At 31.8% G+C, this 21,978-nt stretch overlaps 3 protein-coding genes across 6 annotated transcripts; all 3 read right to left on the bottom strand.

The window, feature by feature from the left end:
- Nucleotides 1-718: 718 nt before the first annotated feature.
- Nucleotides 719-5,548, bottom strand: LOC124823320 (Major facilitator superfamily protein). Its single transcript, XM_047295509.2, has 4 exons — nt 5,250-5,548; nt 4,846-5,063; nt 3,194-3,750; nt 719-1,881 (listed from the first exon to the last, which is right to left on the bottom strand). The coding sequence occupies exons 1-4, from the start codon at nt 5,353-5,355 to the stop codon at nt 999-1,001; spliced, it is 1,764 nt and encodes a 587-aa protein (XP_047151465.1). The 5' UTR covers nt 5,356-5,548; the 3' UTR covers nt 719-998.
- A 4,908-nt stretch (nt 5,549-10,456) lies between these two features.
- LOC148198183 (exocyst complex component EXO70H1-like) lies at nt 10,457-10,951 on the bottom strand. The gene has a single exon (XM_088115726.1). It carries the CDS (start codon nt 10,949-10,951, stop codon nt 10,457-10,459), a length of 495 nt encoding a protein of 164 aa, XP_087971852.1.
- A 5,527-nt stretch (nt 10,952-16,478) lies between these two features.
- Nucleotides 16,479-21,882, bottom strand: LOC124823321 (putative pentatricopeptide repeat-containing protein At1g53330). 4 transcript variants are annotated; one of them, XM_088091923.1, is made up of 8 exons: nt 20,373-21,881; nt 19,663-19,773; nt 19,368-19,554; nt 18,763-18,888; nt 17,477-17,528; nt 17,266-17,349; nt 17,039-17,179; nt 16,479-16,943 (listed from the first exon to the last, which is right to left on the bottom strand). In XM_088091923.1, exon 1 carries the CDS (start codon nt 21,852-21,854, stop codon nt 20,481-20,483), a length of 1,374 nt encoding a protein of 457 aa, XP_087948049.1. In that variant the 5' UTR covers nt 21,855-21,881; the 3' UTR covers nt 16,479-16,943; nt 17,039-17,179; nt 17,266-17,349; nt 17,477-17,528; nt 18,763-18,888; nt 19,368-19,554; nt 19,663-19,773; nt 20,373-20,480. The 4 variants fall into 4 exon arrangements, with proteins under 4 accessions (XP_087948049.1, XP_087948048.1, XP_087948047.1 ...); XM_088091922.1 differs by having other exon boundaries at nt 16,479-17,179; nt 20,369-21,882; XM_088091921.1 differs by having other exon boundaries at nt 16,479-17,179; nt 20,383-21,882.
- Nucleotides 21,883-21,978: the final 96 nt, after the last annotated feature.

Below are 21,978 nucleotides of genomic sequence, written 5' to 3'. Positions count from 1 at the left end.
TTACTCATCAGTAGTTTTCTAGGAAGAACCTAACTCTTATGGAGTAAAGTTTACCCCACAGCTTCAGCTATGTTTAACCAATGGATCTGAGTGGTTATTTCTTACCTTTTAGTAAAAATGTTATGCTGTTCATTGTTGTGTTACGGGTCCTGACTATTTTTGTTACGAAACAGTTAGTGTGGACATTTCACCCGTAGTTTTTTTCCATATAAAGAAGAGCATAAAATAATATTTATATTGTCCTTAGTTTAGCTTTGTATAGTATTGAATTGATAAATTTTCAGGGATCTTAAGGTTAGAATTATAAGGCTAAAAAGAAAGTATAGTTTTGTCAAAATATTTTTCTAGCTACAAAGTTTTTCAACTTAATTTCATGGAAACCTCTGTGAAGTTATGATATCATCCAAGTTCAAGTTACAGATGTCTAGTTTTTGAGATGGTTCTAGGCAGAATCGATTTTCTTTTCCCACGTTAATAATAGCAAAGCAACCCCTTGATTGCTCACACTATACTCGTGTTAGCTGATTCCAACGCTAAACTACACACATGCTTCATTGTTGTGTCTCTGTATTATGTTTAGATCGTATCATTGTGAAGGACATGAATATTTTCATCACCAAATTAACAGAATTTGTAAAAAATGTAATCCAACGCGTTCTGCGTAATGGATACATTTCGTTGGTATATAAAGTGATAAACATTGCATTTTCACTTGAAATTCCATCAGCAAAAGCTGAAAAAGATAATACTAACATCACAAACATTTTACAATATAGCACACATGGTGTGATAAATACTAAGATATTAGTTTATATGTTCATAAATTCTACACAAACTTGTGTATCTGAATTTATTTGGCTCCAACTTCACTTAAAGGTGGAGCTAATTAAATTCAATATAGAATCATTGATCAGTTTGTCGTAGAATCTGAAGTAAATTTAAGCTTCATATCACACTATCGGTTATTTGTGGTGGCCTAGAACCCTAATAGGTAGTTTTCACACTTGTAAACTAAGAGAAGCGTCCAAAGTTGGGTTCCCCTCCATTTGAACACAAAGGCTCTCTTTGACCCTTATTGATTCCCTCTTATAAATGTACCTACTTGAAACCCAAAAAAAAACCACCAAATTGATACTTGACATGACCAACAAAAACCCATAATAGTAGTCCAAGTGAGAATCATTCAAGTTGTCCCCTATCCAGCTCTTTTTGTCACCCCTTCCTGATATTTTATCAACCATTGTCACTAAAAAGCTGTTCAGAAAGTTCCCAACACCGATCCCACTAGTGAAGAATGTCGTTCCTAGGCTCTGCATGTCTTCAGGGGATTGATCATAGAAGAATTCTAGTAATCCAATGGCATTAAACACGTCTGCTATCCCTATTAGTACATACTGAGGCATCAGCCAAAATATACTCATGGGGACAATATCTTTAGGTCCAGCTACATGGTTTGCACTGATAACATGCATTCTTCTAACTTCTACTGCATAAGCAATTGCAATGGCTATGATCTGGATTGAAAATCCAATCCCAAGCCTTTGAAGCAATGTGATTCCTCTGGGATGACCAGTTTTCTGGCGCATAAACGGTACAAAAATCCGATCGTACATTGGCACTGAGAGAAGCATGGAAAGTGTCACAAAGCTTCCAAGAGAGGCTGAGGGTATTCTAAAATGAGGTCCAAGGTTTCTGTCCAAAGTGGTTCCTTGTTTCACAAAAAGAGTGTTGATTTGTGCCCAAATGGTGCTTGGAATCAGTGTCACCAGCCATATAAGGGCCATACCAAAGATAAGTTTAGAGCCTTCTACTTGGGTTACTGTCAGCGGTACCCTTTTAGAGCCAGCACTGTCTTCTTTAATAGCAGCCTTGTCCAAAAACCTGCACACAAGTTTTCAGTTTCTAACAAAATTAGTATAAGTAAAAAAATACTGTCTTTATTTTATGTGGTAGTGGAATGTTCCAACATGATCCAATCTTTTGGCGATGAATGTGTCCTATGTGTCTCTCTATGCACCAAGAATTCAAATGGGGACTATATCGTGTTTTTCATGCAATATGTGATAGCTATTGTTTGTAGTAACCTGCAGCAGTGATCACAATTTGGTTGAAAGATAGGGACTATGAAAGAAGGCCTCAAAGAATATTTAAATAATCATATGAGAGCACTTTTATAAAATATAAATAATCATATACAACCAAATTTCATATTTGAATATTTAAATTATTAAAACATTTCCCCACTTATTCTGCACCTTCCTCATTTCTTTTGATCATTAATTTTCTCATAAATATTTTTTGTAGTCTCTTTGTTTATTTTCTCATCACACGTTCCATCCTCTGATTGTATATAACCTCTTGATATCTTGATGTCAATTTGTTTTTTTATACTCTATCCCTACATCCATTCCTTATATTTAATTTTATACTATAAAAACTGAGAAATGTTTTGTTAACATTCAATTCAACTTTTTCGAATCCTATAATTTCTCTTTACTTATTTTTACTATTATGTTATAAATTTTTTTATGTCTCTCTCATTGGGTGTTGACTTTCTCGAAACTTATCTCATTCAAATTTACGTAAATATATAGTATATAAAACCTTTTTGTAAATGGAAATGTTGTTTTTCAATCTTATTATTATATTTATGAAGTGTTAAGTAAGAGAGATTTACAGTCTCAGGTCTTTTATATATACATTGACTCGTAGATCAGATCTATCAGATCCAAATTTTCTCAATTATGTATCCAACTCTTCTCGATACTTTCACACGAAGAACTTGAAAAAACGTTGAAGTACTTTGGAAGTTCTCTTAATTAAGAAGGTGTTTATTAGGAAAAACAAAAAACAAATCTTTAAATGTGTCATCTAATCTTCCATCTATCATTCTATATACTAATATATCTGAGATTAAAGAAAAGTTACTTTCAGATGCACCATTACTTCCACATCACTCTTATGTCCTTACACATTCCAAAACTATAATCACTGATACGACACCTTTTACCCTATCATGTCACTTATTATATTGTCATGTTTCTGTTTTATTAATTTATTTCGGTTTCAAGATATGGACTAACCTTGAGTGTCTACCAAGCAATATGCATTTTAGAGGTTGTAATGAGTGAATTGAAAAATGAGAAATATAGTATGTCTGGTTTCTTTAACCGAAAGTTGATGATGTGCAGACCTGAGTGCTGGAGTGTGATAGAACTGGCGTTTTCCAGTGCTAAGATAATGTTGGAGGTTGTGCTCATAGAGATGAGAGGGGTCAGTAGGAAGTTGGAGTTTTCTGTTCCTGAATGCTGCAATGGGGACACGAACGAGGTCTCTAGCAGGAGTACTGGTTGACCTTACTTTGTGGCGATAAATTGGTGTGCCTATGTAGAATATAAGCAATGAAAGGATGAGACCAGCAGTGGGAATACCATAACCAAGTCCCCATCCCAAGTTCTCTTGAATGTATACCAATCCTAAACTGGCAATGAAAGCACCCAAGAATGAGGTGAACATCCACCAGTTGAAGAAGGAGGCCTTTAGCTCTTTCTCATTCGGGTTGAAGTCATCAAACTGGTCAGCACCTAACGTTGAGATGTTGGGTTTTGTTCCCCCTGCCCCTATTGCCATTGTGTAAAGGGCTGTGTAGAAAAATGCAATCTGTGAGGTTGAAGCCTTCTTGCATATGCCATTGCTGCATGTTGGTCTCAAGCTCTTCAGTGACACTGCTACTGTCAGAAGTGTCATACCCTGTCATCAAATAATGCAACTTGTAAGTGCATCAAGTGCTTTGCTAGATACACACATCTATATCACAGAGTTGTATAATTTTTAACCTGCAGTACATGCAAATCTGCATGAAATGATACAACATACTCAGGTAAAAAAACAAAGTGATCACCATTTAGAATAATTTCTCAAGGGGCATATTCTTTCATTACCAATCACTTGGTAATTCAGCCTTCCAATATAATTTCTCATCCCATTTTTATAAACTGTCAGTGCACATTAATTCTTTGAAATGAATTTTGGAAATCCTAATATCATTGTCACACTTAGTATTATATAAATTTACTAAAAATAGAAAAATGTAGCATATTCAATGAGTTTTATATGATTTTACTATTTTTAATAAATCTTAATTAACAATAAAGAATATATTATTTACTGGTCTCGTAAATATTGATTTGAAATACAGAAAACCCATGCTATATATATTGAAAAAGTTACTTCTGTGGGTAACATTTTACATAAAGCCTCTCTTATTTTTTCCTCTTTTAAAAATTAAACTTTAAAAGAATAAAAATGAGAGAATATTGCCCAAAATATAGGTAATGCTTCATTATATACATCTCACACTGGAACACGAAAAACATAAATAAAATAAAATAAAATTTTGAATTGGAAATTGTTTTTTCTTGAAAAATCAACCACAGAAACGAGGCCACATATGGCTTCATAGGTGGGGCTATTTTTGAATCACAAATAATTATCTTGTCCTATCTATGACAGTTAACAATCATATATATTGCCCCCACAAGTGCAAATAATAGAATTGGAAGTATTTGGTGGATGAGGTAAACTCACAAAAAAGGTGCTAAAAGTAAATAAGAGAGAGAAGAGTTAATTAATTTAGATTGATTAACTTTCAAAATTTATAACAAAATTCAACAAACTTATTATATACAGTAAAGTATAACAATTTCACTGTTGGTATTGTTTGTAACCTTTTCACAGTATTTGGTTTGTATGGAATATAAAATATGGTGAATGTTGACGCAAGTGGATGATGATGGAGAAAATACAGAGAAGCTGGTATTTTAAAAGAAAGAGAAAAGAAGTTACCAAGACATAAATGAGAGATGAGAGAGTGAAAGTCCAGAAGCGACCCAAGTAAGAATCTGCTATGCAAGCTCCAAGAATTGGCGTTATCCACACAGATCCTGACCAGTTATTCACATTCCTCACTGATGAAACTGTGTCTTCATGAAGTTGGCTTGTAAGGTAATTCACCAAGTTCGAAGCCACTCCATAAAAGGCCATCCTTTCAAATGCTTCATACCCTGAATCAAACACCATTAAATCAGACTAATCATACCATATCATCATTCATTCATGCTATACGTAACTATATATATATATATATATACAGAAACAGTTTAGATGTATGCTGCCTGCAGAATGCAACCAATATGAATAAGAATTAAGAAAAGTTGATTGGAGATCTGAGAAAAGGAATTGATTCTGACCAACAAGAAAAGCACAAGCCTTCCATTTGCCGGTTTTGGATGAAAGTGCAGGGTGGCCACGGAAATCAACGGTGGCATCTTGGGTATAATCTGCATTGGCTTCCATTGATGACAGATATTACCTAAACAATAATATAAAAAGGAATAACCAAAATAAGAGATGTATATAGCAAGGTTGTGATATATCAAAGAGAGCAATAAATGGAGAAAGAGATCGGTGCTAGAGAAAACGGAGGTGCTGCTATCTCTATATATACTATCCATCACGGCATCTTTATATTTATTTTTTTATTTTCTCTCATCGTTACATGCACTTCTACTAGAATTATTTTTCCTATACTATATATAATCATAATAATCGATAAAGACACGTGTAAAGGTTAGTTAATTTTATTTAAAAATCAAATATATAATTCACATACCATTTATTACATCTCATTAATATGTTCAAACTACACCTACCATTATTAACAAAATGATATCTATCTAATATATAAATCGCAAAAGACTTATGATATTATGATATATATGTGACTTCAAATTCAAAAATAAAATTAATTAATTAATAATTTTCTACACAATTATTCAAATTTAAGGTCAATTAAATTAAATATTACATCGTTAAACACTTATATATACATATACACACACATATATTTTTTTAATTGGAAAATAATTTTCACTTGAGAAAAAACATCTCACTTAAAAACTGGATGTTTTCATGTTCTTTTTTGCTTGAGTGTTATTCACCTTTGAGAAGAGATAATTGTCTTTTCATAGCCTTTGCTTGAGAAAAATGAAATTTTGGCAAAATTCACAATATTATCTACAACCCAAAAATTATCAATTATAAATCTTTATTTAAGTTTTGAACATTAAAATAAGTTTGTTCTTCAATCAAATTAATATGCATACGCATGAAAACAAAGGGTAACTATTCAACCCTTAAAAACAAACCAAAATCAATTTTGTACATTTTCCATTGTTTCTACTGTATTTGTCAACTTTGAATATAAAATTTGTTTATTATAATTAATACAAATCAACTTTATGTTAAGCTCAAATTTAAAATTTGTGAAAATTCAAGTGTGAAACTACGAGTCTAGAAAAACCATCTAATATCTCAAGATTTTAAATTGAAGATAATATATATGAATTATTTTGAATTGAAGATGATATATATGAATTGATTCAATTATTCAATTCAAAATTTCCAATTATGTACTAATTATTCTTAGTATGCCCATGAAGAATGCAACAATTGATGTTGAATGTGAAAAGTATTATATGACTAATTAAACTTGTGGGTAAAAGTACTTTTGAAGAAAAATTGCAATGTGGAAAAGACTTACGATTAAAGAAATTCTAATCTAAAGTTGAAAGTCTCACGTGAAATGAAGATGAAAGAATGAGATCAACAATATATAAGAAATATGAATAACAAACTAAGTATCTTAATGTTGAGTTAAATATTTTATTTCCATAAAAAAGGTATTTTCACAACAAAAAAATATATCAATATGAAATGAAGAAAAAAGCACAGAGAGATTGACTAACAAATAGAAGAGAAAAAAAAGTTAAGAATAAATAATTTATTTTTTAATTTATGGGTAAATAATTTAAGTTTGTAAAAAATGTTTTTTCTTTTTATTTTATTTTGTCCTTACATAAATATATGTAAATAAGTTTCTATACAAAATCAAATTATGGCACCTTGTTTTTAAATTTACGAAATGATTCTCATCCCATTTTTCTCATGTCTCGTCTATATATATATACGGTGTAAGAATATATGATTTAATTAGAAATGTATATGAAAATATTTAATGCAATTTAAATAGATAATAATAAATATTTTTAACATATAAACATATTATAATAAAAATTATAGTATTAAATATCTTCAAATATACAAATTGCATTTCAAATTTGTAATGGATAATTTAAATTATAATGTAAGGTTAAACAAATGTAAGCAATTCTTTAATTTTCAATTGAATGAAAAACACACATAGAATCTTGAATTTTCATGATACTCACTATTCTCTCATACGTGCAAAAGAACTTACCTGGATCCATTGTATAGTTTATTCCTGTCAATGTTCTCCCTTCTCTTACTTCTCTTTAATGATTTCTTGATGATATAGAAAATTGTGAGGAATGTCACACTTTCTTTTCTTTTTCAGAGAACGTAACCTTTCTTTCTCTCTTTTCAGAAACTTAACAACCTGTCAACCGTAGTCAAACTTTTTCCATCTTTTATGATATTTAATCAATTTAATAAAATACCAAAATGCCCTTTTTGAAGTGAGAAGAGAGAGATTAATTTTAATAACTCTAAAATAATCCCTATAACTTTAATACATTATATTCTAATAATCATCACATTAGAATCTGTACATCAAAGTTATACTTTAAATTACATGAACCAATCTTAAATATTAATATAATTTAACAACAAAAATATTAAACTTTAATTGAGAAATTGATAGTGAAAAAAGAGAGCAAATTGAAAGAAATGGATGATTAATAAAATAAAGTAAAAGGATGGGTAATTTGAGATGGTTAGATGAGTAATTCTTTTGCTAATTGTAAAAGTAATGTGTAAAATACACTCAATAAAGAGAGAAATTATATAATATTAATAGTGTCTATAACATATAATAGTGATGATAAAGTTAGAATCTACAATCTCTTACTATAATGTTTTAAACTTCTCATTTTCAAAAGAACCCTAGAAAGTTAGGTATAATTATACTCTTAATCATAAGTAACTATAGAAAGTTTATTTATTTCAATAACTATATCATAAATATAAAACACCTCTAATATCTCTGTGAATGATTAAAATTTTATCAAAAGATGAAGATGCTTGATGATCTTTACAATGGAGTTCTTGTATGAGGTTACAGTTGAGAAAATCTGTGGCCATACTTGATCGATTGAATTAAGCATTGACTAAAATTGGAAAATCTGGAACCACACAGAAGAGTGAAAATGCCCTAACTTTTGCAGTGCATCACATAATTCAAGTTTTTTCAAACAGATGATGGTGGACACAGGAGGCACGGAGGGTACAAATTTGCACCGACCCATTATCTCTGCCAAATCAAAATCAAAATGACATTATCTTATAATTATATCATCTTAACTTGTGCACACATTTTTGATACAAACTTCACACACATAAAACGTTTGGTTCACACCTATGTACCCGTCAACATCTTCCCACACGAAATGTTAGAGTGATAATTGAATACGTAAACAAAAATGACTAGTTTTTTTTTTTTTTTTATAGTAAGTATTGTTTATATATTATTACTAGTTTCAAATTCTTAGAGCAAAATCTAGTAATCTAGTAAGTAGTTTTCATAAAATTTTAAATTCAAACTCTATTGTAATATATTATAAAAATAATCTGTAAAAAACTAGTTTATATACATACTTCTCGAATTTTACATTTTTATTTTTCAATTTAGATTATTATTATATTGAATTTGAATTTTCACAATTTTCACTGTTGGAATTTTCATATAACGTGTAGTGAAACATTAATTACTTTAATCTATAATGTTGAATTTTTTAATTTGACTTACATAAAAAATAAAAATTAAGTTAAATTATGATTAAAAAGGTGCAATAATTATTTGTCTCTAAAATGGAAATAGATACTAACATATCAAAAGGATAATAAAAATATATATTGAAATATATAGGATAGTAATAAATGAAAAAGATAGGTTGTATAAGCTAATAGATATAAAGAAGCTATTTGTAATGGAAAGAGATTCTTTCATATAAATAACTACCATTTGAGAATCCATTATAAATAAAATAAAATAGACAAATAAATATAAATAAAAAATACGCTTAACAACACTTTACTAAATACAATAAATATAAATAATAAAGATAAATAAACAAAAAAAGTTGAGTTAAAGGCACCTCATTAAATGAAATAAAATTATAATAACATCATTAAATAAAAATAAATATATATAATAAAAATAAGTAAATAAAAAATGAGACTAAAAACATTTAACTAAATAAAATAAATAAACAAATAAATATAAATAAAATGAGATCATTAACACTTCATTAAATAAAATAAACATAAATAATAAATATAAATTAAATAGATAAATAAATATAAATTAAAATAAAGTTATAAACACTTCAATAAATATACATAACAAAAAAAAGTAAATAAAAATAAAAGAAAAATTAAAACATCTGACTAAATAAAATAAACAAACAAATACATGTAAATAAAAATGAGATTGTAAACATCTCATTTAAATAAAATAAATATAAAAAATAAAGACAAGTAAATTAAAAAAATAATATTAAAAATACTTCACTAAATAAAATAAATATAACTAAAAATGAGATTGTAAATATCTCACTAAATAAAATAAATATAAATAACAAAAACAAGTAAATAAAAAATAAGGTTAAAAATACCTCATTAAAAGAAATAAATAGGCAAAATAAGTGTAAATAAAAGTGAAGTTATAAATATCTCACTAGATAAAAAGAAATAGAAATAATAAAAATAAAAAAATGCCGTTAAAAATACTTTACGAAATTAAATAAAGGGTTAAATATGTTTTTAGTCCCTAAACTATTGGCCGTTTCTGGTTTTCGTCTCTCTTTCAAAGTAAGGTACAATTTGGTCCTCATTCTTTTCGAAACGTTCGTTTTAGTCCTCGGAATTTTGGTTTTAGTCCTCATTTAATGAGGACCAAATTTTTAAACAGTGTTTAGTTTTCGAGGACTAAAACGAACGTTTCGAAAAGAATGAGGACCAAATTGTACCTTACTTTGAAACAGGGACGAAAACCAGAAACGGCCAATAGTTTAGGGACTAAAAACATATTTAACCCTTAAATAAATATAAAGAATAAAACAAATAAATAAATAAATAAAAGTTAAAAACACTTCACTGAATAAAATAAATGGACAAATAAATGTAAATAAAAATAAGTTATAATAATTTCACTAAACAAAATAAATATAAATAATAATAAGGTTTAATCATCTTCGATGTCCCTCTTTATGTAGATTTATCTTAAATTGGTCCTCCAATTAAATTTTATCTCAATTAGGTACCTGTTTGTGCAAAATTGAATCAATTGAACCATTTCCGTCAATTTAAATTAACGACGTTATGTTTTGAGTTACATGGCATGCTGATATAACAAATGTTAATAACGTGGCAATGACTTGGTGAAATGCTCTTTCATCCTCAGCTCTTTCATCCTAGCATGTGACAGTTCCGCTTTGGCATCAAGTTTGCAAAGGAGCACCAATATTAGCCAGACGATCCGTTTCATTATCCTCGACGAGCGATTCACTCCCTCGCGATCGCAACTGCGGTAGTAAGACTCCGGCAACGGATTTTGCGGCCAATCGACAACTATCTCGATGATTGCGTCCTTGTAATCAGTGAGGAACGCAATGTAGTTCATGACGTAGCGCGTGACCAGGTGGATTCCACCTACATGCACTAGATTCTTTGAAGATTCCTTGTGAATTGCGGATTCAAAGTTGATTAACATCGTCCGGATGGCCTCGCCAAGCCTCACCTTTGAAGCGCACACCTGTAATATGATGGAGGAGGTTGATTCGGAAGAGAAGATGGACTCGATCTGTTGCTGGTTTTCATTGATCGCGTTGTACAAGTCCAGCATCCTGAACATTTTCTGTCATTTTCTTGCACTTAGACACATTTTTCGGAAAGCCGAACAGCGTCATCGCGCCATCTGTGCAAATCGCGGCAAAACACGAGTCTGCGATCATCCTCTCCGCCGAACCGAAAACGAAGTCGTAGAGCGATTTCTCGTTGCGAAAACCTAGATGGAGTTGAACGAGGCTCTCGGAGGAGGAATCGAGTGCGACGAGGTGATGCATAGTGGACTGCAGACTCGTAACAGCCTTAAGGTACTGTTTGGCTTCATGACGTGTGTTGCTGAAAAGAGGAACAGTTGCTATCGGACTTCTACGTCGTCGGCAAACACCGAGAGGCACACCGAACACGATGCTGGCGATGCTGGAGTGCTCCTCTTTCTAGTACTTCACGCCTGCGTCGATGTTGGCGAGTTCAATCTCATAGTGGGAAGCCTCCAACGCGACGAAGGGCTCGCTAGTGGAGGGATCCCGGCGACGACGGTGCGAGGGGCAATCGAAGGCGAAGATGAAGATGTAAATTAGCACCGGGATGGTCACGAACGAGGGCGAGGAGTGCGAGGATGAACTTGTGTGAGAAGAGATCGACGAAGCTGGAGGGTTGGTGAACAGCGGCAACAGGGGAAAAGGAAGGACATTGATATGGAATATGGAGCTGAGGGTGTTGTCGAAGGGATGCGGGGGCAAGAAGGGTATTTTTATTTTAATTCCACGTCACTAACACCCTAACTCTGTCACATGTTTTCCATTTACATATTCAGCATGTCACGTCATTGGAATGTTAACGACGTCTTCTCCAATTGACGGAAATGGTCCAATTGATTTAATTTTGCAGAAACATGTACCTAATTGAGTTAAAATTCAACTCAATGACCAATTTGAAATAAATCTACCTAAACAGGAACATAAAAAATGATTAAACCTAATATAACAAATAAATAACAAGTGAAGATTATCTCACTAATTAAAATAAATAACAAAAAAAATAAATATGAATGAATGATCCAAAAATAGTACTTATAAATTCATTAATATCATCATTAGAATTATTATACATTAAAATAAATCAACTCATTCATTAATAATTTATATAATAATAACACCATCATATGACAAAAATAGAAAGATGATTAGATCTCATTACCTCAAAATAATTTATCCAAACTAAATTCTATTACTAAATAGATTAGGTTACTTCCAACTATTTTTAAATTTGATTGATATTTTTTTTAAATGGAAAACAACATACTAGACATAAAAGAAGCATAAAAGAAGCAAAAAGATTTTCATTCCCTCTTCTGTCAATTATCACTATATAGAAGTTTATATTACTACTACATTAATATTTTAATATATTTTTTTCATACATTCACAAGTCATTCTACAATATTATAAAATATGCATTAATCATTCATGGACCTTACAGAAAATATTTTAATTGATAAAATTATTATTAGATTACAATTTTATTCTTATAGTTAAAACTAAATAAAATATAATAATAATAATAATTATTATTATTATTATTAACATAGTTAAGAACATTTTATTACACGACTAAAATTATATAAAATAATGATTTTATAACTCTCAAGTGCTGGTGAAATAAGTTGAAATCACAACCATTCTCACTCATTTTTTTTTTCAATTTTACCACTGAATCATCTTATCAATACACTTGATCTTTACAAAAGCATATCAATTTAATAATTAAAGTGATAAATATTCCATCTTTTTGGAAACAACGTCAAATAATTTAAGTATTTCCTTGAAAAAAATACTTAAGAAAAAGAGAATAAAGTAGTAAAGGATATGTATATATAGGCGATTTATTCTTTTTCTTTTGAGAATTTAATGAAAAATCTATTCCGATGATTTTTATAATGAAGGTACAGGAATCTAGTGTAGCCACATGGATACGGTACTGTAATGTTGTTGCCAACAACTATGATAACTATAACCAACGGTACCGGAGACAAAAGTTGCATATGATAACTATACCCAACAGCATATTCTAAATAATGACGTTTTTCTCATTATCATTCAGTTTTCTCATTAGAAAATGTTTCTTAATAATTTTTTTATAACATTTATAATTTATATCGGTTTGTTTCAAATATTTTTTTAAAAATAAATTTAAACAAATTAATAAAATAATAATACTTAATTTATTGTCAAAAAATTATCATGAAAAATTGTTAACATATATCTGTCTCATAAATAAAGATTATAATTTTTCTTCACAAATATTTTTTTAAAAAAGCATTTTATTTTTTTCTGAGACGTTAGTATTAATAAATATTCAGAACTTAATTTACTATATAAGTTGAAAAATTAGCCTGTTTAATTTAGATCCTACCTCAATACACTATTACTTCCAACTTAAACATAGCTTTGACATGAGGAATGCCGTTTGTCTAATAATGGACCACATTTTGTTGGCTCCATAAATGAAAATGAGATATTTTCACATACTAAATGCTGAGAATCTCATTCTCATAGCTTAGGTCAATGCTATCTATTAGACTGTCATCTTGATATTCTGCATCATTAATCTTCCATTCTTACCACGTGTTAAACTATAATCGGTTCATGGCACACTCTTCTAACATTATAACTTGATTCAATTACAACATACATATTAAATTAAAGGGCTAAAAATGAAAATGGTGTTGCATAGCATGGAGGGCAAATAGCTGAATGACATAAACCCTACCCAAGCCAAGACCTGCTGAACAATGTTTTCCCTGCTGGCAATGCTGAAGAAGATAGAGACTGAAAAAGACTACTTCTGTGGTTCACATAACAAGAGTACAAGATAATGCTTTGGACAGACACCTCCCTCCAAATTCAACACTTTCATTCCTCAAAAAACCATACACATCACTGCTTTCTTCGTACTTTCCAAACCTTGACAATGAACTCACACCACGGACTGACATGCAACTTCGATTCTTCTTAGCCTCACATCTTTCAACTTTCATTACAACTTAATCAATACCCGTCTTGTTAGAAGAAAATCCAAAAGAGAAAAAGGACGATGCCTATGCCTATCTAAGATTTTTATCACATCATTTCGACTCAATTACAAGAAACTTGAGAGTTAACTCCACTGCTGTCTTTGAAAATTTCTTATACGATCGAGTACTACTGTCAACTTTCACACCATACATATATAATCAAAAGAATGAATACAAAACGTGATTATGCCTTCATGATGAATACCATGATACTTTTGTTGTCCCCCTTAGTGGTGATAATATGATTCTACGTCCATTAATAATAGAGGTAGTAATCCAAAGTCAAAATCAGAAAAAGTATACGTAATTGTTGTACCAATCATTTAGGATGCGTAGAAATGGTGGCTCCTTTGCAATTGGCAAGAAATGGAGTAAAAGAGAAATGGCATAAGATTCATTGGCATACAACAAGTCACTCCGAGTGATGACTGCTACCAATCATGGGAGACATCAAAGACAGCGTATGCATGCAGCATCTTTAACATGGACCGTTGGATGTCAAGTCAGAAAGAATAGAAATTACAAAAGTGAAGTAGACAGAAGAATAGCATAATCAGTTTCTGTCAGTGATAACCTTCGAGCCTTTCACATTCAGATTCCAATTCTGTAACTGTGAGATACCAATCCCATAAATCGGGGACACAGTTGGAAATTTGACTGTGTTAACTTTTGAAAGAAGCCACATATTTTAAAGGAAAAAATAGTTCATACATATAAAAAAGTTTATCAAACGCTTAATCTTTGCATAAAAAGAGAGTGATATTTTTTCCTCAACAAGTTGGAATTTCTATCCATCGTATATAAAATAAATTTATAATATATAAGTAATTACAATTCCTATTTTACAAACTATTTTTAAAAGTTAGATTTTAAATTAACTTTTCAACATAATATCAAAATCATAAAATCTATATATTAGTGAAATTTAATATTTATTAAGTTTTTTATTTCATCTACTATCAAATTATTAATTAAAGTCTAGTTTCATGTTATATATATATATATATATATATATATATATATATATATATATATATATATATATATATATATATATATATATATATATATATATATATATATATATATATATATATATATAAATGTAAACTTTGTTGAATATAGTAAAAAATTATATTTGATATTAATCTCTCTTGTGTTAAATACACACGTAGGATTCTCTATTTATAATAGAAAAAATATAGGTTAAGCCCAAAATATAAATAAAAATTAATAATAAACTAATTAAAAGATAAAAGATAAATATAAAATAAAAATAATATATCTAACAAACTTTACATTAAAAACTAATTTTGTGATATTAAATTAGGTTTAAAGTGAATATAAGTTTGTAATAAAGTAATATAGGTTGGATATTAGGCTGATGATGAAAAAAAGGTTGAGATAGAGTTAGAACTATGTGAAACATCATATGTGACAGCCTAAACTTATTGTTTTGATGACAAGTCATGGAAAAAATATATACAAGTGTATCATCCTATTATTGTTCACAGTCATGTAACGACGGTTTTTAGAGAACGATGAAGATGTTTGTATCCATTTAAAATTATTGATTTTTATAATTTCTTTTTTATAGATCAGAGATGTTTTACATTGAGATATTTTATATATTTCTTTTACATTTTCTTTTAAATTAGACTATATTCACCTTTTTCTTTTTTAACAATATAAAATGTATAGTATGAACAGTCCTATCAAGGAATGGACCGCACAGTCAGGCAATTGATCAGTCAAACTCAAACCATTTTAATCAAAATGGATTGTCTAATTAAGGAGTGGGTAGGATAATTAAGACTAAACGGCTTAAGGCAAGAAAAACATCCTAATTAAGTCTATAATCAAGTTTAAATGAATTCGGGTCATAATTAGGCCGGCTCCAAAAGCCCATTATGAACTACAAATAAAGGTCCAAGAAAGGTAGTAGATGATGTATTAATTATGTATTCATTATCCTAGTAACAAACAACAAAGAGAGTCGTCTCATTGTCGAAGTAAGGATTGTCTTCTGAAAGGCGTGATTAACACCATCTTAGAAGGATTCACCGATTGAGTCACATTAGCGTTTTTGTCCAATAAAGAAACATGGAAGCACTCAAAACAGTGCATCTCATTAAAAATAGGTCAGAAGAACGTCCCTGATCACCTTCACAAACAAAGATTTCAAAGAGTCTAACCCAAATCATGATTATCCAATGGTTATATCGATTGAATTGGCCAACTATGAAATAGGTAAAGTTCTAGTTAATCAAGTAACTCAGTCAACATCTTTGTATTGAAAAACTTTTCAAAAAATGAACATCTCAAAAGATCTTATTGTTTCACATAACAAACAAATCCATGGACTTCTCAATTGAGCGAATCATCACTGGGTACTTGGATCTAAACAAATAACAAAGAAATCAGCTCCTACTTAACTATAATTGTGCATATTTCATTTATCATATTTCTTAGAATTAAAACAAAGTTATACACGTGACAAACTAAAGGTGAGCGCAGAAGCTAAATAAAAATTATCCTTATACTCACAATTTTTTTCTTACATATTCAGAGTCAGGGTAATCATGAAAAAGAAAAAACCAAAAAGTATACAGAAACTTATATTACCAACTATACCAAAAAAAGTTTATTAACATCTACGACGCTTTTGCATGGGGTAACAGTCCCGTAAGTTCCACTACGTAGAAGCGAAGGAACAATACGGATTGCAACCAACATGAATTTTACCCAATAATAGTGTCTTAATAGCATTTGTCCTCCCTGTAATGGATCTAGAGCATGAATTGCAGCAAAAACAAACTGCTTGTTTTCTTAACCAAAGAATGTGAACAGTTTTTTTTTCTAAATCTATTGACCATGAGTCAAACTGCAGTCGAAACCAACACCCCAACTAAACAAGCTACATAGTATTTATAATTGTCCATGGTATCCTGAGAGAAACAAGACCTGGCAGTCTTCCCGTATAACCCTATTTCAAGCAAAATTAGTTATACATACCGCTGCCTTTTTTCAATTGGAGAAACAAGGCAAAATTTGATTTATTGTAAAGTCTTCTTAACCAACCTCGAAATACTTGCTGAGCCTCATTCGCTCCAAAACCTCTAACATATTTTTTCTATCGAGGCTTGAAACCACAGCACAGGGGATACGAGCTGTATAAACCGCTTCCAACCAGTCTTCGAGGCCAGCTATTGGTTTTGCAAGCTGGACAAAGTTACAAGAAAGAAATGTCATGTTTTAGCCCGCAGAACCCTCGGTAAAAGCCATTACAGTAAATGAAGGCAACTTACTCTGAGAAGATTATCATAATATATCTGAGAAAACCTCAACTTTAGCCTATTCAGCTCATTTTCTGCATTATCTGATAGAAAAAACTGCAAATGAAGAGAGGATAAAACAAAGTTTTAGACTTTTAATGATAATGCTATTTTTAAAGAAAGCATACCTTCATAATTGAAAGCCTGTGTAAATCAACAAACCAAAAGAAAAAGGCAAACTAACCTTATGCAACACATAATCAGCACCTGTGTATCACCTTCTTCCGGAATATCCCCTGCATATGATAATCACAGTTATCAATATCAGACAATAGCATGCAGAAGTCAATCCAGAAAACGCTATGGTGGGATAGTCCATAGCAGGATGACTATTATTATGAGTTTTTTAGGTTTAATTACTCATTACCAGCACAATAATTACATTTTAGCCATTCACCTAGAAACTACTCATTTTAGTCCTTACACATGCACTTTCTAGTCCAACACATGTACTTTTTAATCTATTTTAGTCCATGTAATTCTAAACTACAGGGACTAAAACCAATTAAAAACTAATTCAAAAAGACCAAATGAGTCATTTTAAGTATAAGGACTAAAGCATAAAGATTCTGTAGGTAAAAGGACCAAGTGAATATTTATATGTATATAAATACTCAGAATTCATGACATATTCACAATTAAATTAAAAAGTCATGGGGTCTCTAAAGCAAAACATACATGTAACAGCAAAATAAGTAAAACAAAATTCAAAAGACAGTCATATTTCAACTACAAGATATATTAAACATTCAATGAAAAGTGAATATAGGTGTTGTACAAAGAAAACAACGGATAAGGTTGAGCATGCTAAAGTGACGCAGAGAAGGTACTATGTGTTGCCTCCAAAAAAGTCCCTATGAACAGAGACATTAGGGTCCTTTTAGAGAGCTACTTCTGGGGTTTCAATTTTGAAAGCCAAAATGTATAGATGTAATAATAGTGACAATGATAATGAAGACTTGGACACAATATGATTATTAATTCCTATCTAGGAAACTTGTAGTTGTCTTTTGTTGGGATTTACCTGCATGTTTTGTTTAAGACACCTCTTACCTTTTATTATTAAATATCAATGTTTAAATTGAGAAAATTTTATCATTTCTTAGAATCTATCTATATCCTCTCTCTTTCCCTCTCTCTATATATCTATCTTTGTGTGTGTGTGTGTAGTATTTATTAAATAAACCATAACAAAAAAATACTATCCTGATATACACTATATTGCTATAGCATTTTTGCGGTTGGATGCAAAAATGGTAACATGAACCGTACTAATTTTTTCCATTTCAACCAGAACTAGTTTTCTAACTAATGACCAACTTAAGGATTTGTTAATTATCTGGATTCATCAGTATATTTCAGGATACAAAATGCTGAAAAAACGGATTTAAAACATAAGAATGTGAGTGAGTTTCCATGGGCAACAACTTTAGTGAGCTTGAATGATAAGGGAAGATGGCTGAAGATTACCTAAGACTCAGAGAAAGCCAATCTTTTTATTTCTGAGAAGTTTTTAGATGAACCACCTTCAACCACATACGATGCCAGAGTGAACGGTGCCCCAACAAAACCAAGAACTGCAGCTGTATCATTCACCTGCAATCAACAGTTCTGCATTCAATGATATAGGAAACCGTTGGAGCATAATACACCAATAGGACACACAATAATGATAAAGAAACAAGATATTTGGGTCTCCATGAAGCTCCATTATTTACTAATACATAAAAACAACTTTATAATGCAAACGGGAAATGAAGATTAACCCAGTATATTAATACCACCAGCATGGTAAAAAGTTCAATAAAATATATAATTCTGAGTTTCAATATTATATGTTCACCCTAGTACCACATGACGTATGCCTAATCACCTTTCTCCATCATTCCATGTTATTACAGCCCCCAACCAATTAACATCCTTAAAATACAGAGAAATCCCTTTTAATCACAAAATATACAGAATTTCCTGTCTTATCGTATTGGACAAAACATGCATACTTCAGGTATAAAAAGGAAGTGGGGGTGTAAAACGAACAAAAGCAGAAATGCAACGGAGCATAGCACCAGTCGGACCTCTTTCCTCAATATTGTCAGTGCTTCACCAACGTATGGAACTGATTCTTCAGGAACAAACTCTCACTTGATTAACCTGGGCATCTGTGTGAATAGGATCAAATATAACAGGACCCTTACCCTTCACAATATCAAAGGGTATATTCATTCTAGAAAGTGGGGTAAGAATGTCTGAGAATAAAATCACCTGTCACAGAATCAGCGCTCGGCAAATTATTAATGGCAACAAAATCACAATCAATACATAAAAAATGTGATAACAGATATATTGATGAGTGCCAGAGTGTTATCTTACTTCATCAGGCTTGAAAACATGCCATGGTTGCAGGGAAATTTCCACCACAAGATCGACATTTTCAGATCTTTCATGGAATGAAGGATATTTCTCACAGATGGTTTGGTAACTCTGCTTGATGAAAATTGGCAAATTAGATTCATTTTTTGTAAAGAATACATACTCACCAAACTAAATTCATGAAGAACAAGAACCCAACTGGTTTTAGATTTAGTGGCATTTAAATCACGATAGTTGTTGGACTTAAATTTACAATTGAAGCAGATAACCATGGATCATAAACAATTCTAAAAAAATCTTGGGCTAAGGTCATCATAAAAAAGTCCAGAAAATTTCTGAAATACAGATAAACTTTGGAAAATGTAAAAAATCCGCTAGCTATGTTTAGTTTCAGAGGAGGCGTGTAACTAAAAAATGAAAGAGTTAACAAAAACACACCCTTTTATACCTGCTTGTTTGGATAAACTTATCCATAAGGACTTATTACAAGAAAAAAATAAGAAGAAAAAATGAATCAGCTACTGGTAACCTTAAATTAGTTTAAACAAAAGTTAATTTGTACAAATTTTCTCTAAGTCAACATAACACCACTGCACATGCAATTTCACAAAATACAGAAATTTATTACACCAAATACCAAACTAGGATGCCCTAAACCTTCGATTAAGTTTTACGTAAGCCATAAATCAAAAATAGCTGCATGAACCTGCCTTCATGTACCTCCCTGTTTGCCTCATGAGCCAAATCGGTGGTCTTTCAACTTCTACCCACGAACTGCATTAAGCAAAAGTTTTCCACAACAACGTAAGCCATAGAATTCATGCCAACACCAATTCATCAAAATGTTCAAAAGCTCCCAACATCTTTTTCGATTGACAAACCAATAAGACCAAAGTGTTCCACACATCCTCACAATAAAATCCCCCACCTACCAAACCACTCAAAACCTTCCCCAGTAACTCAAAATTCCCTTCCTTGCACACCATACCAACAAACTCATTCAAACTGGAGGAACGAGGAACATAGCCTTTAAAAATCATCTCCTCTAAAACCAACCCAGCTTCCTCAAACTGCATACACTGGCAAAGCCCATCAAACAAGGTGCGGTAAGTCACAACATCAGGAACACACTGTCGCCTTGGCATGTCCCCAAATAAATCATCAGCCTCCCTCCATTTCCCCTCTTCACACAGAGAACCAATAACCACATTGTAGCCAAAAACATCAGGCTTCACACCCTCTAACCCATCATTCAAAATCCTATAAGCCTCTTCAAACTTCCCCTCCCTACAAAACTCCCCAATTAACACATTACACGTCACGGAATTCGGCTTCACACCACCAATCTTCATTTCCTCCAAAACCCTAAATCCTGTATCCTTCTTCCCTCCTTTTAAAAACCCTGAAACCAAAGTGTTGTACACCACAACATCAAGCTTCAAATTGTTCCTCACCATCTCATCTTTCAACCTAACCGCGGAATCAAAATCACCCACCTCGCAAACAGCTTTAATCAAACTAGTGTAATCAAAAGCATTAGGCTTAATTTTAAAAACCCTATCCATCTCTTCCTTCACCTTAAACGCCTGGGGAAGGTGCAATTGAGGGCTTTTGCACAGCAAGTTAATCAGAGTTCCGAACGTAATTTGATTCGGACGAATGCCTCGCCTACGCATTTCGTTGAACAGCTTCCACGCCCGACCGCGGTCGTCGGTTAGAGAACACGCATGGATGAGGATGTTGTAGGAGCATGCGTCGGGACCACGAAAGCGGGGGAGGTGCGGCAGGAGGCGCGTGAATGAGGCGAAGTCACGGCAGGCGAGCAGCGCGTGGAGGAGGGAGTTGAAGGAGCGGAGTGAGGGGGCGGGGATGGAGAGGAAGGTGCGGAGGGCACGCGATGGGAGGCCGGCGCGCGCGTAGGCAGCGATGACGTGGCGGAGGAGGGGTTCGGGGGTAGGGAAGCGCGTTTGGGTGTGGAGTTGGTCGAGGAGCTGTTCCATTTGGGGGAACATTTTGGCTTGGGCAAGTTTAGTGATAATGAGGTCATAGGAGCGGAGGGAATGGCGGAAGGGGTGGACGGAGGGGTGGTTAGGGTTTGGGTTGAGGAAGAGTTGAAGGACCAGTGAGGGGTCTTTCTGAGAGCGGAGGAGAGAAGTGAGTCGGAAGGAGGAGATGGTTTTCGAAGTAGACATTGTACTTTGGTTCTTGAACTTTACTCATTTTCTAATGTCAAAAATAATAGAAATTATCTATTTGTTTTAATGTTGACACTATATGGACTTCTACTAGAATTACAAAATTATTTTAATATTTAAA

Source organism: Vigna umbellata, chromosome 5, assembly GCF_029865625.1.
Source record: "Vigna umbellata cultivar VRB3 chromosome 5, Vumbellata_1.0, whole genome shotgun sequence".
NCBI lineage: Eukaryota > Viridiplantae > Streptophyta > Magnoliopsida > Fabales > Fabaceae > Vigna > Vigna umbellata.
The sequence above is the reverse complement of the archived record's forward strand: the minus strand, read 5'-3'. Positions and strand labels throughout refer to the sequence as shown.

What these genes read in the sequence shown, in the direction of transcription:
- LOC124823320 (XM_047295509.2), bottom strand. Translation starts at nt 5,355, where the DNA reads ATGGAAGCCAATGCAGATTATACCCAAGATGCCACCGTTGATTTCCGT. An exon ending in GGCTTGTGCTTTTCTTGTTG is followed by an intron (nt 5,064 to 5,249) that starts GTCAGAATCAAT and finishes TGTTTGATTCAG; the next exon opens with GGTATGAAGCATTTGAAAGG. An exon ending in TATCACACTCCAGCACTCAG is followed by an intron (nt 1,882 to 3,193) that starts GTCTGCACATCA and finishes ACTTGTGTGCAG; the next exon opens with GTTTTTGGACAAGGCTGCTA.
- LOC148198183 (XM_088115726.1), bottom strand. Translation starts at nt 10,951, where the DNA reads ATGTTCAGGATGCTGGACTTGTACAACGCGATCAATGAAAACCAGCAA.
- LOC124823321 (XM_088091922.1), bottom strand. Translation starts at nt 21,854, where the DNA reads ATGTCTACTTCGAAAACCATCTCCTCCTTCCGACTCACTTCTCTCCTC.